At 44.7% G+C, this 22,029-nt stretch overlaps 1 protein-coding gene across 1 annotated transcript; it reads left to right on the top strand.

Moving 5' to 3' along the window:
* Positions 1 to 7,074: 7,074 nt before the first annotated feature.
* On the top strand, positions 7,075 to 21,242 carry LOC127314000 (callose synthase 3). The gene is made up of 40 exons (XM_051344464.2): positions 7,075 to 7,493; positions 7,598 to 7,823; positions 7,953 to 8,046; positions 8,135 to 8,245; positions 8,336 to 8,491; positions 8,592 to 8,684; positions 8,815 to 8,906; positions 9,129 to 9,255; positions 9,708 to 9,845; positions 9,928 to 10,004; positions 10,096 to 10,189; positions 10,550 to 10,672; positions 10,739 to 10,853; positions 11,273 to 11,607; positions 11,680 to 11,732; positions 11,840 to 11,900; positions 12,440 to 12,521; positions 12,605 to 12,654; positions 12,732 to 12,818; positions 13,214 to 13,342; positions 13,448 to 13,636; positions 13,709 to 13,869; positions 13,966 to 14,089; positions 14,175 to 14,275; positions 14,548 to 14,677; positions 14,778 to 14,929; positions 15,999 to 16,108; positions 16,212 to 16,337; positions 16,426 to 16,494; positions 16,582 to 16,756; positions 17,220 to 17,364; positions 17,826 to 17,945; positions 18,023 to 18,141; positions 18,277 to 18,360; positions 18,575 to 18,687; positions 18,768 to 18,997; positions 19,075 to 19,875; positions 19,973 to 20,023; positions 20,438 to 20,623; positions 20,706 to 21,242. Exons 1-40 carry the CDS (start codon positions 7,250 to 7,252, stop codon positions 20,952 to 20,954), a joined length of 5,922 nt encoding a protein of 1,973 aa, XP_051200424.1. The 5' UTR covers positions 7,075 to 7,249; the 3' UTR covers positions 20,955 to 21,242.
* Positions 21,243 to 22,029: the final 787 nt, after the last annotated feature.

Here is a 22,029-nt window from a genome sequence, read left to right as displayed (position 1 = left end):
AGGCAGACCGTCCTCCTCATACTCGGCGAGCGCCTCTCACGCCGATTGATGAAGAAGGCGTCCCAAGTATGCTGGTTATCGGGATGCCGGCGGATTCATCCGCTGCTCCGGCGTGAGGTCGAGGTAGTAGTGGTTCGTGATGGCCGCCGGCGCAGCACTCGAGGGACGGGAGGGACCGGCACGCCGCCGGCGCTTAGGCTCCAGCCGGCGGGGACGCGGTAGCCCGGTGGGCAAAGGTAGTTCGAGGCGTAAAGCTCCTCCACCTGCTGGTAGGTTAGAGTGGGTGCGGTGGAAGCCATGAGAGAGTGATGAGAGATTGTAGAGATGTGATAATGCTGGCCAAGCCGGGCTACACATATGTAGTGAGAAATGGCGGGAAAAATGGGAGCGGGAAGACAGGAGGCGGGAAGAAAGTGGCGGGAAGAAAGAGGCGGGAAGAAAGAGGCGGGAAGAAAAAGGCGGGAAGAGGGGGCCGGCGGAAAGACAGAGGCGGGAAGAGGGGGCCGGCGGAAAGATAGAGGCGGCCGGGAAGAACTGGTGGGAAGAACTGGTGGGAAGAAGGAGGCGGAAAGATTTTGATATATTAATTGCATTTTTAACATTTTTAAATGAATTAGTTTTATTTTTCTGAATTTTTTGATATATTAATTGCATTTTTAACATTTTTAAATGAATTAGTTTCATTTTTCTGAATTTTTTGATATATTATTTGTATTTTTAAGATTTTTAAATGAATTAGTTTTATTTTTCTGAATTTTTTGATATATTATTTGTATTTTTAAGATTTTGAAATGAATTAGTTTTATTTTTCTAAATTTTTTGATATATTAATTGCATTTTTAACATTCAGAAATTAAAAGAATTTTGAAAAAATACCTTTAGGGCGCGGTCATTGCCTGCACTATATATATGTCCTAACTATATTGTTCTCTACGCTATTATGCAGAATGAAGATCAAGAAATGCGGAGTAAGGAACATCCATGATGTTGGGTTCATTGACCCACACATCGTTAATGGATATGTGTTAAAACATCACCCCGCCGACGTGGAGGAAGACCTGTGGTGGTTTCTTGATAAGCAGAACTCAAAAGTGATATTCTATTTCCTTGCCATTTTGGGTGAGTGTTTCTGTCTTGAGCACATTCTCTTTTGTGTACTCCATGCATGGTATGTGGCTAATCGATGAGTTATGCATGACTATGCATGTATCGTGTCCGCAGGTTCCACTGGATTCTGCTAGTAATTAAATTTCACTACTCCACAGTTCTCATCCACGACTCTCTGAATATGGATGCAAAGCTTTGGGCCGACATGAGAAAAATGATGCAGAAGTAATTATTTTCATTCATTTGCGCTCTATATCGATCGGCCTATTTCGTTCATTTCCTAATATCAAGTAACTAATAACTCTCTTGTTCATTTAATTTTCTTTGCCTCGTAGGGTTTGGAGACAGTTCGTAGATGCCAAGGTCGGTGAGTTCAAAAAGAGCTACATTTTATGCGGTCAGTGAGTGGGACTGGGGATATTCAGCCACCGGGGACCAATCTATGTGGATACTATGTTTGTGAGATGATCCGGAGATACACCTCTGAGCGGGTTCCGTGTGAGAACAATATCAAGAGGAATAACCTCCGGAAGATGCTTAGTCCAGAAGCTCGCTTCCGACCACTTCAAGAGGAACTAGCTGGATGGATCGCGAGGGAAGTCGTCGATCCTAAAGGAGAACACTATGTAGAGGACTTAGAACTTCATATGCACTAAATTATGTATGAAAACTTATTCAAAATTGTATATGCTGGTCATCCGATATTGAATATATATTGTATATTCCTCTTGAATTCTCTTTGGTTCTAATTTCAAATTTGTTTGAAATTGTACATTCATATGCATGTATGTAGTACCCTAGAATATGTGAAACTCCTTCAAAATTAAAATAAAACACAAAAGAAATAAAACAATACAAATTAAAAAGAAACCAGGTTTAGGGGGGGGGCTAAAACCCTAAACCTGCGGCGGCCTTTAGTCGCGGTTGGCCAGAAGAACCGCGACTAAAGGTCCTCCGCCCCGACGGTCACCTGGCGCCCACGTGGACGGGCCTTTAGTCGTGGTTCGTAAGCAACCGCGACTAAGGGGGGGGGGGGCTTTAGTCGCGCTTAATTGGTCGCGGTTGCGCAACCGCGACTAATGGCAGTTGCGAACCGCGATCAATGGCCCTTTTTCCACCAGTGTTGGGGCCAATGCTGGTTTATAGACCAAAACTATTGAGGAATTTCATTCATCTCTTATTGGAGGATACTCTGGAGTGCAAGCCAGTTATCCCATGCCGAACAAATTGTTTCCATTTTACTGGAATCAAGCAGGGAGTGCCAAACTTTGTGCAGCAGCTAGCAGGCCAAACATGAACACCGTAAGTATCCCGACCTTCTCAGTCCATTGGCAATAGCTAATGGAGCATGTGAGGATGTCTCCATGGATTTCGTAGAAGGGCTGCCTAAGTCAAATGTTTTTCTGTCACTGGTAAATAAATGTGGATAGGTATACGAAATACAATCATTTCATACCACTCAAGCATCCTTTCACAACAACAACAAAAATGTAGCTCGATCAAGATGTGTTGGGAAATATAGTGAAACTGCGCACAATATACCACTCACTATTACCTCAAATCAAGATAGGATTCTTACCAGCAAATTTTGGACAGAATTAGTATGGGGAACAAAACTGCAGATGCCCACTGCATGCTTATCAGTTCAACACCGCGCACCATTCGTCATTGGGCTGCTCACAGTTTAAAGTTGTGCATGGGAAGGAGCCAAATCTTGGACAGCTTCAGAAAACTCAACCAACCTGCCAGAAACCCGGGTTTACAAGCATGGCCGAAAGAAAGGGGGAACTATTCGAGTTTCCTCAAGCAACACTTGGCCAGAGCGCAAGCTAAGATGAAGTTCGATGCCGACAACAACATGACACAAAAGGTATTCACAGTGGGTGACTCGGTCTTTGTGAAATAATAACCTTATGCTAAAATTAATACGTCTGAGGGATTATCATCCCATAGTGGCATAGTCAGGTGCACCGAAGTTGGGCGCTGGAGTGCCCGGAGAAGGGCCGGGAAGGCGCGAGCGAAAGGCCAAGTTTAAATTAGTAACTGCTTGGGCTGAGTCGAGTCGCTTGAAGGGGTGGGCCTTGGGCGAGAGCTGGGTTAGCGTGTGGGCCGGACCGCTGCTAGTCCATCCAGTCTAGGTGCTGCTGGATCCCTGCCTGTCCCGCGCGCGTGCGCTATGTCCCGTCCTTGTCTTGTTCGTCTACTTTTTTTTTTTTTATCAAAGATGTGGATCATATATTAGCGTAGCACATGGCAGGTACATTTTTCATACACACCATTTACATCACTCGTCCTAAAGAACCGAGAATTTGAAGATAATGCATGTAATTTTACAAGAAACACCCTAGCAAGAATATTGAAAAAGCAATCAAGCCCATGGGTTTCTCTGCCACCAGCCGCCGGCGTCCTCAAGGCGTTGCCGCCGAGGAGCAGGGCGAGAGCGCTCGAGCGCCCCTTTCCGGCGAGAGACCGTCGTCGCTGGCTACCTTGAAGCTTCCGGGGACGAACCACTTGGCAGCGCCTAGGCGCCGAGCTCCAGCAGATGACGGCGAGTAGCCTCCGATTGGAGGTTGTAGGTTAGCCTCCATGGCCAAGGATAGCCGTGGCAAGGTTGCCACCGGCTTGGAAGCACATGTCGAAGAAGATCCACCAACGAAGAGCACTTGCACCATCCACCTTGAACATCACAAGGATCCTCAGCTCCTCCTAGAAGACGCCGATGTGCAGCATACTGCTGCTCCCCTTCTCCCCCCCCGCCACCATGGCCGGCCAGAGAACAGCGAGACTCGCATAGGCACCTTTTCTTCTCCTCCCGCCGCCACGGCCGACCATAGAAGATCCAGATGCTTGCTCCAACAAGCTGAGCTCAGCAAGAGCGGCTTTATTGACGGAGATTGTGGTTCCCGCCGATTGATTCACCTCCGACCGCCGGAGCTGAAGAAATCGAGTAGAGCACCCTAGGCAATCACCGATCTGGCCGAACAGATCGGGGATTCTGCTCCAAACTACGGGCATACATCCCAGATCCAGCCTAACTACTAGCCTATACAGAGACCGGTCTCCATCCCTCCATCCCCTCCGGCCGGCGAGGCCGCCGGAGAAGGTGGAGGAAGGAGCCGGGAGCGAGTTAGAGACTCTCAAGGGGAGGAGAGGAGGAGAGCGGTGCGGGGTGGGGGAAATTCCCCCGCCGAGGTGACTTGGTGGAGAAGTCTAGATAGCCCGTAACCGGTTCCTAATCCTTTTTGTTCGTCTACCTTAACCCCCCAAGGACAAGGAAAAGGATCCGACCGTGGCCGTCACTTAATTTGTTCCCGGTGGCCGATCAGCTTTATTTTTAGCGTCAAATGTCCATGCACGAATTCATGCATCACACCGGAGACCTATCTGTGGAAGCCGAGTGGCGCGGCGCGTGGTCGTGCACGCGCATGACGGCGCTGTTGGATCCGTCGAGGGTATATGTATGTATACCCAGCGATGTTACCGCCAGTATACCAATGGCACGTTTGGTTGTCTGGGTTGAAATCGTGCATGCCTGGCGCAGCGAGATGGGCGCCCCTGCGCATTGCGAACGGGCCGTGGGCCACTTTTGGCCCATCGTTTTGGTAGCCCGTGCTGCACCGGCCCGAACAGAATTGCACATTGTTTGGATGTCTGTAGACAGCGTTCCATCTCTGTTCAGCTAGAGCACATGTGTTTGGTTGCCATTTTGGGCACCCTAACAACAGCTTCTCCTCACCACATTCGAATATGGTGACCTTACCATCATATAACGACACACAAACAGCTCGAACACGATCATAAGCACATCAAAAACTTATACACAACGAACAGAGTACTTCACAGTTCCTAATATAGCGCCAGAGTGGTAAGACGCTTGCCTAAACCTGGGGGCAGACTACACAGGTCCAAAAGCAGTGTTCAAAAGCCTCCTAGAGGCCAGCACAACAGTGAGATATGCACAAAAGAGTGTTTATCAGCCTCCTAGAGGCCAGCACAACTAACAGGATCAGACATAAACAGAGGCATCGATGGAGCAGCGGCACCTTAATGGCGAGGATCAACAAAAGGGCCCTCGCGGTGCCTATTGCAGCCGAAGACGCTGGAGCAGGACGTCTCCTTCCTGAAGAGGTCGACCTTGAAGCCGTCGTCCTGAGGGGTGAAGACGAGCGTGTCGTCGACATGCAGCAAAATCTTGGCGGCGAACTCGCTCCAGGACTTGATGAACCCGACGCGCTGCCATGTCCACTGCAGCTGCACCTTCCACTCGCAACACTCGCCCAAGTACAAGCAGACCTTTACCGGGGGGCCATTGTTCTTGAGCTTGTACTTCCTGATGAGGGGCTGCTCCATGTACGGCGGGATGGCGAGGGCACGGAGGTAGTGGCTCTCCACCTGGACGAAGAACGCTGGCAAACGCTGACTGGCAGCGTGCCCCAGGTCAGCAGGACGGCCGGCGTGAACCCTCTGCGCTGTGATCAGGTGGTGGGCTTCCATGAACGCTACTTTAGGATCACGCAGCTGCACACAGATGACATAGTCGATAGCGTCCAGTATGGGCCTGTCCGAGAAGAATTCCAGGAAGGGCCAGTTCTGCGGAAGCACAAGAAAGCAATGCCAAGCTGAAGCAAGCAATGGCATGGGCAATCACAAGCATCGACTTGCACAAGCACAAGCAAGCAATGCCAAGCTGAAGCAAGCAATGTCATGAACAATCACAAGCAAGCAATGTCATGGACAAGCGGTCGGGAAGCGAGGCGTCGATGGTGCTGTCGTTTGTCGCCGAGCACGAGGTCGGCTGAACCCCGGCGGCGGCGCGACGAGAGGCGCACCATAGGGGGCAGGCGGACGCGGCATGCCCCATGGCATCTGGGTCGACGCGAACCCCGGCGGGGGCTCCATCTACCTGCTGGAGCCCGGTGCACCGGCCGCCATTGTGGCCGCCCTCGCCGTCGGAAACCCTAGTGGGGACGGGGCAAAACCCCCCCCCCCCCGTCCCCGATGGATCCGCCGGTCGAATCCCGGCGGCTTGAAGAGCCAAGACGGTGGCGCTCCGTGTTGCGACGCCGGCGGGCCTCGTGCTCGCGAACGGCGATGGTTGATTCAACACCGGCACCCGACATCGATCTGCGCCGCCAAGTCGCCGCCTCCGGCCTCATACTCGCAGACGAGTCGCATGAGCGCCTTGTTGGATTTGGTGGCCGACGGCCGTACGGCTGGATCCGTCGGCGCTGGCGAGGATGGCGGAGGCGGAGGAGGCCATGGCGGTGGTTGATGGGACAGGGCGGTGCTGTCTGTGCCATGAGTGAATGGGGAGAGAGAAGAAGGGAAGCTTTCTCCCGCGCTTCTCCAGGCGTGCAATCGTTGCAGGCGGGCGTTCAAAATGGCACGACAACGGGCCTAACTCCAGAGAAACTGCCTATTCGGGCGTTCCTCCAGGGTCTGCCCCAGGGGTGCTTTGAGAACCGGTTGGACCACTTGCAGGCGGTAGTTTTTTGCGCCGATGGGTCACAGCCTACCAAACGCGTCCCAAGTAAATAATCACAGGAGAGGAGAAGAAGTAGTGTGCAGCTTGAGTTGAGTTGGCGACACGTTGGTAGCGGCAGTACATGTACGTGCACTGCACGGGGCACATGGCCACTTCCCTAGCTTTAATTTTTCTCAGCTACTGTACCATCTTTTTTCCATACAGTGTGAAAAAGGAAACAAAAACTAGCCAGTAGCGTCATGAGCTGAATCGAAAAAGAGTATCCCTAGACAGACAGACAGACAGACAGACAGACAGAAGCCTCATGACGCGCGCGCGCGAGACCCGAGGCCGGAAACGACGACGACTGACTGACTGCCAGGCCCCACCCACGCCACAGCTGACGCTTCTACCCTCTCGCGTCGTCCTAAACCACCAACCATGCCACCAGCAGCAGCAGGCAGCAAAATTAATTTCAAAACCTTTTCTCCCACCTCCGTCCGCTCCGCTCCGCTCCACTCCACTCCCCCCTCCCCTCCGCCGCCGGCCGCTCGCCCAGACCCAGGGTTTCCCAGCCGGCCAGGCAAGCGCCCGCTCCCGCCGCCCCCCGCATTCCCTCGCTAACCTTCCAGGGGATTCTTCGAGGCGGGGGCTCAGGAACAGTCCCGCGCGGGCGCGATGGCGGCGCCGGGGGGCCGCAGGCCGGACTTCGCCTCCTCCTCGCCGGGGACGGGGACGGGGCCGGGGCCGGGGCCCTCTCCCTCGGCCGGCACCAGGAGGCTTCTGCGGACCCAGACGGTGGGCAACATGGGGGAGTCCATCTTCGACAGCGAGGTGGTGCCCTCCTCGCTCGTCGAGATCGCGCCCATCCTCCGCGTCGCAAACGAGGTCGAGGCGGGCAACCCGCGCGTAGCATACCTCTGTAAGCCCACCCGCCCCTCTCCACTCTCTCAAACCCAATCTAGCACCAACTTCATCTCCTGCTTAGCTTAACGTAATGAAAAATCCCATCTTCGGATCGTCCAGGCCGCTTCTACGCCTTCGAGAAGGCGCACAGGCTCGACCCGACCTCCAGCGGCCGCGGGGTGCGCCAGTTCAAGACGGCGCTGCTGCAGAGGCTCGAGAGGGAGAACGACCCCACGCTCAAGGGGAGGGTGCACCAGAGCGACGCCAGAGAGATGCAGAGGTTCTACAGAGAGTACTACAAGAAGTACATACAGGCGCTGCAGAACGCGGCAGACAAGACGGACCGGTACCTCAGCACTCATTCTATTCCTCTTCCTCTTCCTCTTCGCTCGCTGCTCTGCTACTCGCTTCTACACTGCTGCTGCTGCTGCTGTATAGTATCTATCATGCTCATTGCTCCTTCCTCCCTCACCAGTGCCCTCCTCACCAAAGCGTATCAGACCGCAGCTGTCCTCTTCGAGGTCTTGAAAGCCGTCAATGTGTCGCAATCTGTTGAAGTCGATCAGGCGGTAAATAGTAGTAGTAGTAGTAATTCATTCATTTTTCCTTGATTCATCATATCATTGATTCCGCTTTCTCATCTCGGCTGCTGCGCAGATTCTCGACACGCACAACAAAATCGAGGAGAAGAAGAAGCTCTATGTTCCCTACAACATCCTGCCACTTGATCCTGAAAGCACCGATCAAGCCATCATGCGATATCCAGAGGTTCCTTTCCTTCCATCTCCAGCCTCAATTGCAAATTCGACCGTCAAAAGCTCGATTTTCTCTTGACCCAGTTTCTCCCCTAATTTGTAGATTCAAGCGGCGGTTTACGCCCTTCGGAATACTAGGGGCCTGCCATGGCCCAAGGACAAGGAGAATGAAAAGAAGCCTGAGGAGAAGAAGAAGCCCGACGAGAAGAAGACTGATAAAGATCTCCTTGACTGGCTTCAGGCCATGTTTGGATTCCAGGTAAGTGTGGCCACTTGTTCTATTTGGGCGTGACACTGCATCTTCATGTCTACTTTACGCTAAAAACATACATCATCTGATTTCAACGCTCTCTTTGCAGAAAGATAATGTATCCAACCAAAGGGAACATCTCATACTGTTACTGGCAAACGTGCACATAAGACAGATACCCAAGCCTGAACAACAGTCTAAGGTTCTTATTTCTCCTTCTTTATCTTAGCTTTAAGAGGAACTGGGCGTTGTTTGTTTCCGTCTTTCTTCATGTGCCTACAAGTAATGTGATGATGAATTCATGTGCCCTTTTCTTGTTATTTTTTTTCCAGTTGGATGATAGGGCTCTGGATGCTGTAATGAAGAAGCTATTTAAGAGTTATAAGATGTGGTGCAAGTACCTCGGCCGCAAAAGCAGTTTATGGTAGGTTCAATGAAGTCTAACAATTGAAAAATGCCTAGGACCACTTGGACCGATTTTCCAAAGCTGTGATTTATGTCTTTTACCGTTCATTTCCTACAGTTTGCTGAAACAGAATCAAATTTGCCTTTTAGTTATGGCCTTACTTATGTCACACTTGCTGCAGATATTAAATCTCTTGATAAGTTACCGTTTGTCTTAACTCCTGGATGAATTGATGTGTAGGTTGCCAACTATCCAACAGGAAGTCCAACAGCGAAAGCTTCTCTATATGGGTCTCTACCTTTTAATTTGGGGCGAGGCGGCTAACTTGAGGTTCATGCCAGAGTGTCTATGCTACATCTATCATCATGTAAGATCAACTTTTTTTTTGTTAGAATGGGAACTAGAATGAGGGTTTATGAATCTGTTCCTAACCAGCTTATCCTTGCAAACCAATAAAGTTGATTATATGTACAATAGGTTCTGTTAAGCTAGAACACTAATTCGAATTTGATCTAAAGGATCCAAGCAGGTTGTAGCCTAAGGCATTTAATATTCATTTTCTCCATTTTCATGCCAAAAAAATGTCATATTTTGTTGTTGTTATGAGATGGCATACTGTATTTGTATAATATATTTATTGATCATCGCACAAGCAAACCAAATTTATGTTCATGCGAATGGAGAAAAATGTAGTTTGTCAAAAGGCCCATTAGGGGATGGTTTTGTGTTAGTACTTAGTACGAAGCTTAGTGTTTTAAGTTGTAATTTCTGGTGGCATCATGTTTAGTGGTAACAATGCTGTTTCTGATCTTAATATAGATGGCTTTTGAACTCTATGGTATGTTGGCTGGAAACGTAAGCCCAATGACGGGTGAAAATGTTAAACCAGCTTATGGCGGTGACGATGAGGCATTCTTGATGAAAGTTGTGACTCCAATATACAGAGTTATAGAGGAGGTATAGTTGTATGTTTGTATTCGGACTGTTTATTTTTCCCCATATCAATCTGGACTGTTAACTTGCCTCTGAAATTCTACAGGAGGCTCTCAGGAGCAAGACAATGAAATCCAAACACTCACACTGGAGGAACTACGATGATCTCAACGAGTACTTTTGGTAAGCAGCAACCGAATACGACTGTTGCCTTTAGTATATTGTGCCACATATTTTGACAGAAGGCATGGAGTTATTCTTGTGTTGCTTTCAGGAAAAATGATTGTTTCCGTCTTGGATGGCCCATGAGAGCCGATGCAGATTTTTTCAAAACTCCCAAATTTGCTTATCCTAATCGCCTGAATGGAGTAAGTTTCTTGACAGTATTCAATATCCTTACACTTTCTTTCTTGGCAGATACATTAAAAGTTGCCTGAGATATAATATTACAATTTGCGTGTGCTTTATTCTTCATGAATTGAACTTGGTAATAAGATTATGTGATCACATGCTGCATGTAACGACATGTTTTTTTGTTGTTGTAGATTTGATCTGTTTGTTTTCCACGTCTATGCTTTCTCTATTACTACAAGTTGTTAAGCCCATAGTAAATATACATGGACATGGACATGTGACTTGTATTGTTTCCTTCAACAAAATCCAAGAAAAAGAAAGACTTGCCTGGAGTTCCAATTCTCATGGTACTTGTTTCTTTTGTCGTAATGCAGGAGGAAAGATCTGCTGGCAGTGTCCATTGGATGGGAAAGATTAATTTTGTTGAGATCCGTTCATTTTGGCACATATTCCGTAGTTTTGATAGAATGTGGATCTTCTTAATTTTATCCTTGCAGGTTCGTTGCTCCCACACATTCTTTCACTCGAGATTCACATACTTATGATCTTATGTTTTAATGCAGGCCATGATTATTATTGCATGGAATGGTGGCACACCAAGTGATATCTTTGACGTTGGAGTGTTCAAGCAGGTTTTGAGCATTTTTATAACTGCTGCTGTTTTGAAGTTGGGTCAAGGTATTTAACTGAATTCCCTTACAGATCAGTATTAAGCAGAGACACTGCCGTGCCAATCTAACTAGCAATATCTTCTTTCTTTAACCCTGCTCATGATAACACATTAAATACTTCACGAGTCCTACCCTTATACCTGTTGTCTCTAATTTTTGTCAAATGGACAACAGCAGGAGTGAGGCCTACTGAAAATATGTGTAAAAGAAAACACAAGTGTGTCCTAGGTTTGGTTTTGCCAGCAGCCTAACGATAATGAATTTAACAACATGAAACCGAGGGATGTATTTATTAACCACATTTCCCTCTGTTCCAAATTTGGATGTATCTAGACATATTTTGTGAATAGATACATCTGAATCTGCAACAAGAATTATGAACCGGAGGGAGTATGTACTAACTTCAGTAAATACAAACCAATGCAGCAACCCTGGACATTGTATTCGGCTGGAAAGCAAGAAGAAGCATGTCATTTGCAAGAAAGCTGCGATATGTCTTGAAGTTAGTATCAGCTGCTGCATGGGTTGTGATTTTACCTGTGACTTATGCATATTCCGGGGGAAGTCCTTCGGGTCTCGCAAGAATAATAAAAGGTTGGCTTGGCAATGGTCAGAATCAGCCTTCATTGTATATTTTGGCTGTTCTTATATACTTGGCGCCAAACATGCTTGCGGCCATGCTATTTATTTTCCCATTTATCAGAAGGTCTCTTGAGAGTTCAAATCTTAAGGTTGTAACTTTCATGATGTGGTGGTCCCAGGTAATTTCTCGTCTATTGTTTTGTGTCGTAAATTACATGGCCGTGTTTGTTGATATACAAATATATCTGCAGCCTCGGTTATTTGTTGGCAGAGGAATGCATGAAGGCGCATTCTCCCTCCTGAAGTATGTGAAAAGTAGAAATACAGATACTCAATTAACTCATCTTTATTCTTAGTTTCCGTGTTATGCGTTTTCTAACCACTGTCCACTAAGCACTGGTGTACTGACAGGTATACCATGTTCTGGATTATCCTTTTAGCAATGAAATTGACAGTGAGCTTCTATATTGAGGTACCTAATCATTTCCTCCGAAAATCTAGAAAGTTATGCGCATTCTAAGGGGATATTTGATTCCTGGCCACAATTTGCCAAGCCAAAGTTTGGCAGTTTGGTATGTGTTTGGTTGTTGCCACATTTTTATAATCCTTATGGTCCACCTGTCATAGAGTACAATTTTTTGCCAACTTTTGCCACACTTTGTGGCTCCCAATTTCATATCCACACTTGCCAAACTTATGCTTGGCAAAGTGTGGATAGGAACCAAACAGGCCCTAAATGTGGCCTCACCGCCACACTACTCTTTATTTCCTTAGTTACATTAAATTTACATACAACAGCCATTTCTTGCTCTTGGATGTATAAAATGTTAAAACTAAAATGAGCATCAGCAAACATGTCTGGAATTACCAAAAGGTTACTGGATGATATGTATTATTGTTGGAGATCCAGTAGCTTTTCTCTTGGGATTCAATTAGGACCAAGCCTTCTTAGCACTGACCTTCCGCTAGTACTGTCTATTCATAATTCATTCTCTAACTTGCTGGTTGCAGATCAAGCCTCTGGTACAGCCAACAAAAGATATAATGAGAGAACCGATACGGACATTCCAGTGGCATGAGTTTTTCCCTAATGGTATTTCTGATAGAGCTTGCTATGTTTCTTTTCCTTTTTGAAACATTTCCTGAAATCGTGTTCTTATTATTTTCGGTTTGCAGGAAATAACAATATTGGTGTTGTCATCGCACTTTGGGCTCCAATAATTCTTGTATGTATCAATCCTGTTTTCTGTCAAAAAATGTTTTTTTAACAAACATGCTAAGTTTTGTTAGTTGCACTGTCCAGGTCTATTTCATGGACACCCAGATTTGGTACGCAGTTTTCTCTACATTGGTTGGAGGTATCTATGGGGCTTGTCGTCGACTTGGCGAGGTTAGTAAAATATTTCAGAATTACACATCATTATTCCATTATTTGACAGATTTGATTGCTCTGTCTGCTTTGGATTCTGAATTGATTTTCTTGTCCTATTATGTTGCGCTGCACTCAGTAGCATATTACGAAACTTGGTTCTGTGACTGCTGTTTATAACATCACCACTTCCACTTTTGAACTACCATTTCTATGACTGCTGAAACGATTTCTGCTTCTTGTCATATTGGTTGCAGCGCATGTTATGTTGCTTTGTTATGAGTGATCTATCAATTTACCACATATGTTTATTTTAGTAACCATCATGCTTTATTGTTTATTTCCGTAATATTGTGGATCACTGTCTATCATCAACAAAGGAAATTGTGCTCACTTTTCTTGGCCCATGAAATCAGATACGGACATTAGGCATGTTGAGATCTCGCTTTGAATCTTTGCCTTCGGCCTTCAATAAATTGTTGATTCCTTCTGATGCACACAAGAGGAAAGGTTTCCGTGCCGCCTTTGCCAGTAAACTCGCTAAGGTAGGTTTTCATCTGTTGAACTCATCATCTTAAGTACATTATGGTTGATCAGTATTGAATATGCAATATTTGTTAGCTTTTGACCTGACATAATATTTTCTTTAGCCTTCCGATGATGAACAAGAGAAAGATAAAATAGCTGCAAGATTTGCCCAAATGTGGAATCTAATTATCACAAGTTTCCGTGAAGAAGACCTCATAGATAACAGGGAGATGGACTTGCTACTTGTTCCATACTGCAAAGATCGCGAATTGGATATATTCCAATGGCCACCTTTCCTTCTTGCTAGCAAGGTGCTTCCTCTTGACCACTTCATACTTTCTTTACTTGGATTCACACATTTATTTATTTATACTGCATTTTAGATTCCGATAGCATTGGATATGGCGGCAGATAGTGGAGGCAAAGATCGTGATCTGAACAAGAGAATGGGATCGGATCCATACTTCTCATATGCTATCAGAGAATGCTATGTTTCATTCAAAAACATCATCAACACCTTAGTGTTTGGTCGACGTGAGAAAGTGTATGTTTATCTTACCATACATTTAGTCACTTCTAGTCCTTTACTAGTTATGTTTTTCTCTTTTAGTCCTGCATAAACATCTGATGCCCATTTCAGTGTGATGCAAGAGATTTTTGCGGTTGTTGATAAACATGTAAACGAAGGGACTCTGATAAAAGATCTGAACATGAGGAATCTTCCAGCCCTGAGCAAGAAGCTCATTGAGCTACTTGAGTTACTGGTATAGAAGTTGTCATCATGATTTTAGGTCTTGTTTAGAGATGACCCCTGACCCGCCCTCACTGTATCTATCTGTTTGAGTACAGCAAAAGAATAAGGAAGAAGACTTGGGTCAAGTCGTTATTTTGTTCCAAGATATGCTTGAGGTGGTCACAAGGGATATAATGGAGGATCAAGAGCTTGGCGGGTGAGGAGCTTAGTTTTCTTCTGTCATAACAACATGGCATTTTTACGGAAATAATGATCCACATCGTTGCATCTATAGTTTCGGTCACATTCTGTTTTTTTGTTGTCTGCCACACATATTGGCTTGCATTCTTCAGGTTTAGCATTGGGAAAACAATTTTTTTAATTTAAATAATAAATGTTAGGAATTATTTTAGATCTACATTCAATGTTTTTTGAAAGATGAACTGTGCTGATTATGGTAACTTGTGCTATATGTTTCTCTCCCTACAGAGTACTGGATTCCATACATGGTGGAAATTCTAGAAAGCATGAAACGATGACACCGCTTGATCAGCAAGATCAATTGTTTACTAAAGCTATTAAGTTCCCCGTGGTGGAATCAAATGCATGGACTGAAAAGGTATGATTTTCATCCCCCCTTTTGTTGATAAAACAGAGTTTCTAAATAATACGTATGTTGGTCCATTTTCTGTACTATACCTACCTTATGTTGATTTCAGATAAAGAGGCTTCATCTTCTGCTCACTGTGAAAGAATCTGCTATGGATGTCCCTACAAACCTCGATGCTAGAAGGAGAATATCTTTCTTTGCAAATTCTCTTTTTATGGAGATGCCAAATGCTCCGAAAGTGCGGAACATGTTGCCCTTCTCGTAAGTTCTTATTACCGATTCTCTGTTTTCTGTATTGCTTTGAGCATTGAATTTTGTTCCCACCAGACCTCCATTTTATCCTAGAGATATCATATTGCTCTTTGCTGCTCAGTGTGCTGTCTTGGTAATGGCTATATTCAATTATTCATACATTGAATATCATAATTGCTTATAACTATGTGCTTTTGTCTAATTAGCACACCTCTCCAGCAATAAAAGAAAAAAAAAACAGACGGCATGTGGTCTCGGAGAATATCTAATTATATTTTACTAATATATTACATACTACCACAATTTGCTTGCCTTTTTTGGTTTCTGCTATACTTTTTTTGACCATCGAAGCGTGCTGCATGTGTTATATATTAAGAAGAAAGGAACAAAAACAAACTCTTACATAAGTTTGAGGTTAGCAACAAGCAAAGACTTGACCTAAAAACCTACGACCTAGCAAAGTAGCAAGCACAGCCTTTCTCTCCAGCCATAGACCAGGACGTGAAGGTCTGCTTACAGAGTTCGATCAAGTCTAGGAGAGTGTAGTCATTGAACACTTTTTTGTTCTTTTCTTTCCAATTGATCCATGCCTCAAGAATGGCAACACTGTCAAATGCCTTCCTCCAGTTCCCATATGCTTACCCTTTCCTTGAGCCACCAATACTCTCGCCTCCAAATTTTGGACGAGTTCAAAATTGAGGCCAAAATTTGGGCGTTGAATTTTTTAGTTTGATTTTTCATTTTAAGATTTCCTAAACTTACCAAGCATTCAAAAGCTTCTAAATATTTATTTTAGGAAACAATGGAGATAATTGATATGTTTCAGGTATAGACCAAAAGATGTATACATAGAATACTATGTTGGGATAATTCTGGACTCGTAGAATATTGATTGCTCTTTGTTTTGTCCGTCTTTCAACTGAATAGCATACAGTTCCGTTTTATCCCTGTTATATTTGTTGCCAAGCCACATTTGTAAGACGTGATATATGGATTTATCACCTCATGTAATGTTTATTTAACTAAATCTTCTGACCTGGTTTTTTGTTTCCTTGCTGGAACAACTTCTTTACTGCAGAGTCTTGACTCCTTATTACAAGGAAGATGTTCTGTTTTCATCACAAAATTTAGAAGAGCCAAATGAGGATGGAGTTTCCATTCTTTTCTACTTGCAAAAAATTTACCCAGGTTTTTCTCCTTCGCCTAAGATTGACATATCATGCGTTTTTTTTTTAATTTCTGATTTCCATCAAAACTGACCTTGTTTCACGGAAATGTATGAACCCTGAAGATGAGTGGAAAAATTTCCTGGAAAGGGTGGACCGCAAGACTGAGGAGGAGGTCCGTGAGGATGAAACATTGGAAGATGAGCTTCGTCTTTGGGCATCATATAGAGGACAGACATTGACAAGAACTGGTATTTTGTTACATCCCAGCATGCCTGCTCTTTGTGTCATGCTAAGTGGACCAGTTTCTAAAATCGTTGTTTCCTCCTGTCTAAACAGTAAGAGGGATGATGTACTATCGAAAAGCTTTGGAGCTTCAGGCTTTTCTTGATATGGCCAAGGATGACGGTACTTTTAATAGCTCAGCCTATGATGTTCTGAACATGGCCTCGTGCAGTTGCATTAATTTCTCACCTCTCTTTCTGCATTTATTAGATCTTATGAAAGGCTACCGAGCAACAGAACTCATGTCTGAGGACTCTCCACTAATGACACAATGCAAAGCGATAGCTGACATGAAGTTCACTTATGTTGTCTCATGCCAGCAGTATGGAATCCAGAAACGTTCTGGTGATCCTTGTGCACATGATATTTTAAGACTAATGACAACGTAAGTTTCAGTTTGAGGCTCGAAAATTCTGGATATATCCTATATGTTACTTCAGTGGAATATATGAGTCTCCCTTCAATTTGGCCCATTTCTTTGCCAACCTAACTCTACACAAACATGTGGGCATGCACTAGCAGTGTCTTTCCCATGTGTGAGTAATGCTAATTAGGTTGGTAGAATGGCAGTATATTGATCATTAATAACCAATAATAAAATAGTGAAGTTTTGTTTATTTATTGCACTGATATCTATTATAGTTGGTAATTAATGCATGGGGGCGTTCCACGTCCTTCTGGTCTATCAAATTTTATTACCATTCAAAACAATAGTGCTTGAGTGCTAGATAATTACATTTTTGAGGACACATTATTCATATCTTACTAGTGTCATTATTTTAGTTAATTATTTCAGTGATACATGCATATGATGGCATTGGAATAATAGAAATGTATTTGCTTGGCAGATATCCATCTTTTCGGGTTGCCTACATCGATGAAGTTGAAGCACCTAGCCAAGATAGAAACAAGAAGATTGATAAAGTTTACTACTCAGTTTTGGTGAAGGCTGCTGTTACAAAATCTAATGATCCCGGACAGAGTCTTGATCAGGTACTGCAAAATGCTCTGTTAATTTAGTATGGCTTTGGTGATGTTTGTCGTAAATATTGTGTTTCTTTGACCAAAATTTCATAGTTCAATTTTAACCATGTGTGTTGTGTACTTGATTTGGAAGAAGAGGAATAAATTTGAGGAAGCTTTTATGTAATCGAGTTCAAATAGGCATGTCAAGAAAATAATCCTGGTTTTTGACAGGGTGAAACTTATTCGTGAGATCCAGCTGTCTTAAATGGCTTCAGCAGAAGCTATTGTTCATTTTTCGATATTGTCCACTTAACTTTACATCGCGGATATATTTTTATGTGTGGAAAAAGTTTGTTTACTCCTCCGAAGTATCACGATTGTCCTGTCTACATCATGCTTTCTTCCTCGAGTGGAATACCTTTACGTGGTCTCAACTCTTAGTGGTGCAAAATGAGATGCACTTATTTGCCATTACCTTTTGTGTACAGGTCATCTACAAGATAAAACTTCCTGGCAATGCTATTCTAGGTGAGGGAAAGCCAGAAAATCAGAACCATGCAATAATTTTCACAAGAGGCGAATGTCTCCAGACTATAGATATGAATCAGGTACAGATTGTCGCACTTGCTGCTTCATGGAATTATGTTTTCCTGTTCCTTCTTTGATGGCATGCTACAAATAATAGGAGCATTATTTGGAGGAGGCTCTTAAAATGAGAAATTTGTTGGAAGAGTTTCTGGAGAAACATGATGGTGTGAGATATCCATCGATTCTTGGAGTAAGGGAGCATATATTTACTGGCAGGTAATCAGGTGTTTCCTTTTTTCAAACTGGTGATTATATAAATTAGTTACATATGTTTTTAATTGGATTATCCAACATGTATTGCAGTGTTTTCCCACGCTAACCCTGTGATTTTTCTTTTCTACAATTCTGCAGTGTTTCATCCCTTGCATGGTTTATGTCAAATCAGGAGACCAGTTTTGTGACCATTGGACAGCGTGTACTTGCCAATCCATTGAGGTACCAATTCTATAGTATCTTGCACACAACTAATGGCATGGCATTGTGGTATCTATTAGTGTTGCTTTCACAATCATATTTGTGGTATCTATTGGTTTTGCTTTCATAAACATATTGAATTGGCTGCTTGCTTTTGTTGGACACTTGGGCAGTTTGTTGAATCATGATTTCTGAAAATCTTATTAAATTTGTGTTTTTTAACATCTCTCTGCAGGGTTCGGTTCCACTATGGCCATCCTGATATTTTTGATCGTCTTTTCCACCTTACAAGGGGTGGTATAAGTAAAGCATCTAAGATTATCAATCTTAGTGAGGACATATTTGCAGGTGCTAAGCTCTCGCTGTTGGTGCTGGAGTAGAGAAAATCTGGTACCATTTCGGTAGTTTTTTGACATCTTTTGTTTCAGGATTCAACTCTACATTACGTGAAGGCAATGTCACTCATCATGAATACATGCAAGTTGGCAAGGGGAGGGATGTGGGTCTCAATCAAATTTCTCTGTTCGAGGCAAAGATAGCAAATGGCAACGGTGAACAGACACTGAGCCGTGACATCTATCGACTGGGGCACCGTTTTGATTTCTTCAGAATGTTGTCCTGTTACTACACAACCATTGGGTTCTATTTCAGTACGATGGTATGTTATTGGCCCCAAATTTCTCTTTCTGAATAGTTGGTTAACCCATAGACCTAACTTGTTATGTTTGGTTTCAGATTACGGTTTGGACTGTGTATGTTTTCCTTTATGGACGGTTATATCTTGTCCTCAGTGGACTGGACAACGCACTTGCTACTGGAAAGAGGTTTGTGCACAATACACCACTGCAAGTTGCTCTTGCATCAGAATCGTTTGTTCAACTTGGATTCTTGATGGCGTTACCCATGATGATGGAAATTGGTCTAGAGAGAGGATTTAGAACGGCATTAAGCGACTTTGTGCTCATGCAACTCCAGCTGGCATCTGTTTTCTTCACATTTTCACTTGGGACCAAAACTCACTATTATGGAAGAACGCTGCTCCACGGAGGAGCCGAATACAGAGCGACCGGACGTGGGTTCGTGGTGTTCCATGCCAAGTTTGCCGAGAACTACCGCCTCTATTCCCGCAGTCATTTCGTGAAGGGTATCGAGCTGATGATCCTGCTGATTGTGTTTGAGATCTTTGGACAGCCATACAGAGGAGCTATCACTTACATCTTCATCACTGTTTCCATGTGGTTTATGGTGGGCACGTGGCTCTTTGCGCCATTCCTGTTCAACCCTTCTGGATTCGAGTGGCAGAAGATTGTGGACGACTGGGCTGATTGGAACAAGTGGATCAGTAACCGTGGAGGTATCGGTGTAGCACCAGAGAAGAGCTGGGAATCGTGGTGGGACAAGGAGCAGGGGCCTCTTCGGCATTCTGGCAAGCGGGGCACTATTCTAGAAATTCTGCTTGCGTTGCGCTTCTTTATCTACCAATACGGGCTTGTGTACCACTTGAATATAACGAAGCAATACAAGCAAAGCGTCCTGGTAAATAATATTCCTTTCTTATTTAGTATATACAAGTAGATGTTTGCATCTCTGTCGTGTTTATGCAGTCTTTCTAATTAATGCCATTAATTTCCAGGTGTATGGCTTCTCTTGGGTTGTGATTATGGTCATGCTGCTAGTTATGAAGGTAATGTAATCAACGAAAATATTTCAGAAATTTTTAAAATAATTCACACACGCATATCTCTGGTCTGCATTTGTCCCGCTTATGCCAGTTCTTATTTAGTCAAGATTTCGTTTTGATGTAGATTATTTAATAACTTGCAACTTAGTTCCCTGTGCAAATTTGATATCTGAATTCCAAATTTCTTGAGCCATACTTTTGCAGTGAGAAATTTATGATGTTTAACCTCTTTTTCAGCGTAAAACACTCAGCTGTCATGGTTTAAAATGATGTAGAATATTTAATAACCTGCATGCCTACATTCCGAACTCAAAATTTCTTGAGCCATCCTTTAGCAGTGAGAATAGTACGAGTATGATATTTTACCTACTTCTGAACCTAAAACACTCACCCAGTTGTCATGATTTCTCTTTGCAGACTGTGTCAGTCGGCAGGAGGAGGTTCAGCGCGGAGTTCCAGCTTGTTTTCCGGCTGATCAAGGGGCTGATATTCATAACATTCATCTCCATCATCGTGATCTTAACAGCGATCGCTCACATGACAATTCTCGACATATTCGTCTGCATCCTGGCTTTCATGCCGACCGGATGGGGCTTGCTACTGGTTAGTCACACGACTACTTTGCTCCCCTCCACATGCCTTTTTTTCTTTTTCTACTTGGGTCTGACTTAACCTTGTTTGTCAGATTGCCCAAGCGATCAAGCCTGCTGTGGAGATGGTCGGGCTGTGGGGGTCGGTCAAGGCCCTCGCCCGCGGCTACGAGATCCTGATGGGGCTCCTCCTGTTCACGCCCATTGCATTCCTCGCCTGGTTCCCCTTTGTGTCGGAGTTCCAGACCCGGATGCTCTTCAACCAGGCGTTTAGCAGAGGCCTGCAGATCTCCCGGATCCTTGGCGGGCACAAGAAGGATCGGGCCACCCGGAACAAGGAGTAGATTCAGGGCTCATGCTAGCTGTGTTGGTCCTAGCATCGCATTTTATTTTCACCCGCGCGCCCATGACTCCTCTGTGCGCGTTGAACTGGACTAACGGGGTTGGAGACCGAGCGGTTGTGCTGTAGGCTACTGTAGTTGGTGTTCTCCATTGTAGGAGTAGATTCAGAACTGTAGTTAGCACTGCAGGTGAGCATTAAGCCCTGTATGTAAAGCTCTGCAGCTGAAGCTTATTATGCAGTAATGTGGGAAATGCTGGAGCCTGGAAGTCGGGGCATTTGGGTTTGATCAGTCCTTTGAGTCTGAGTGTCTACCTGCTGCTAGTCTTGTCAGCTGGGATGAGAAAATACAGGCGCGGAACGGCCGCCGATCAGTCCATTCGCTCCGTTTTCATCCGCGCCGCCTAGAGGAGATCGCCACGCTGCCGTTCGTCTCTGCGCCCTTCTTCGCCCTGCGCCGCCTGCCGCCTGCCTCCGCGTGCTCGGTCGGTGTATTGCACTGCCCCCTTCTCCGGCATGCACCACCTGCCTCCGCGCGCTCTGGCCGGCCATCGTGCCTGGCGCTCGCGCTCCACGCCGCGCCGTTCGCCATGATGGCCGGTGGCGCCGGCGCCGCCCGCGCGTGTGTAACAGAGAGAGGGCCGCTCGCGCGCCGGGAGAGAGAGAGGGAGGGGAAGAGAGGAGATCAGAGAGGAGAGAGGACAGAAAGAGGGCCGCCGCCGGCCGATTTTTTTTTTTTAATTTTTTTAACTAGTAATTAAAATTGTAAATTTGTAACTAAGATTTTTAAAATAAATTGTAACTTAATTAAATTGTTTTTTAGACGCTTTGTGAAAATTACGTTTCTTTGTTGTTTTGTTTCGTTGCAGCGCATAGACATAAATTGTAACTAATTGTTTTTTTTAACTAATTAAAATTGTAACTTAAATAAATTGTAAATTTGTAACTAATTTTTTTAAATAAATTGTAACTTAATTAAATTGTTTTTTTTAGACGCTTTGTGAAAATTACGTTCCCTGGGCGTTTAGGTTTCATCTACCTCCCATCCCATCGGCAGCCGCCTCTAATCTGGCTGCGTC

This window comes from Lolium perenne, chromosome 7 (genome assembly GCF_019359855.2).
Source record: "Lolium perenne isolate Kyuss_39 chromosome 7, Kyuss_2.0, whole genome shotgun sequence".
NCBI lineage: Eukaryota > Viridiplantae > Streptophyta > Magnoliopsida > Poales > Poaceae > Lolium > Lolium perenne.
The sequence above is the reverse complement of the archived record's forward strand: the minus strand, read 5'-3'. Positions and strand labels throughout refer to the sequence as shown.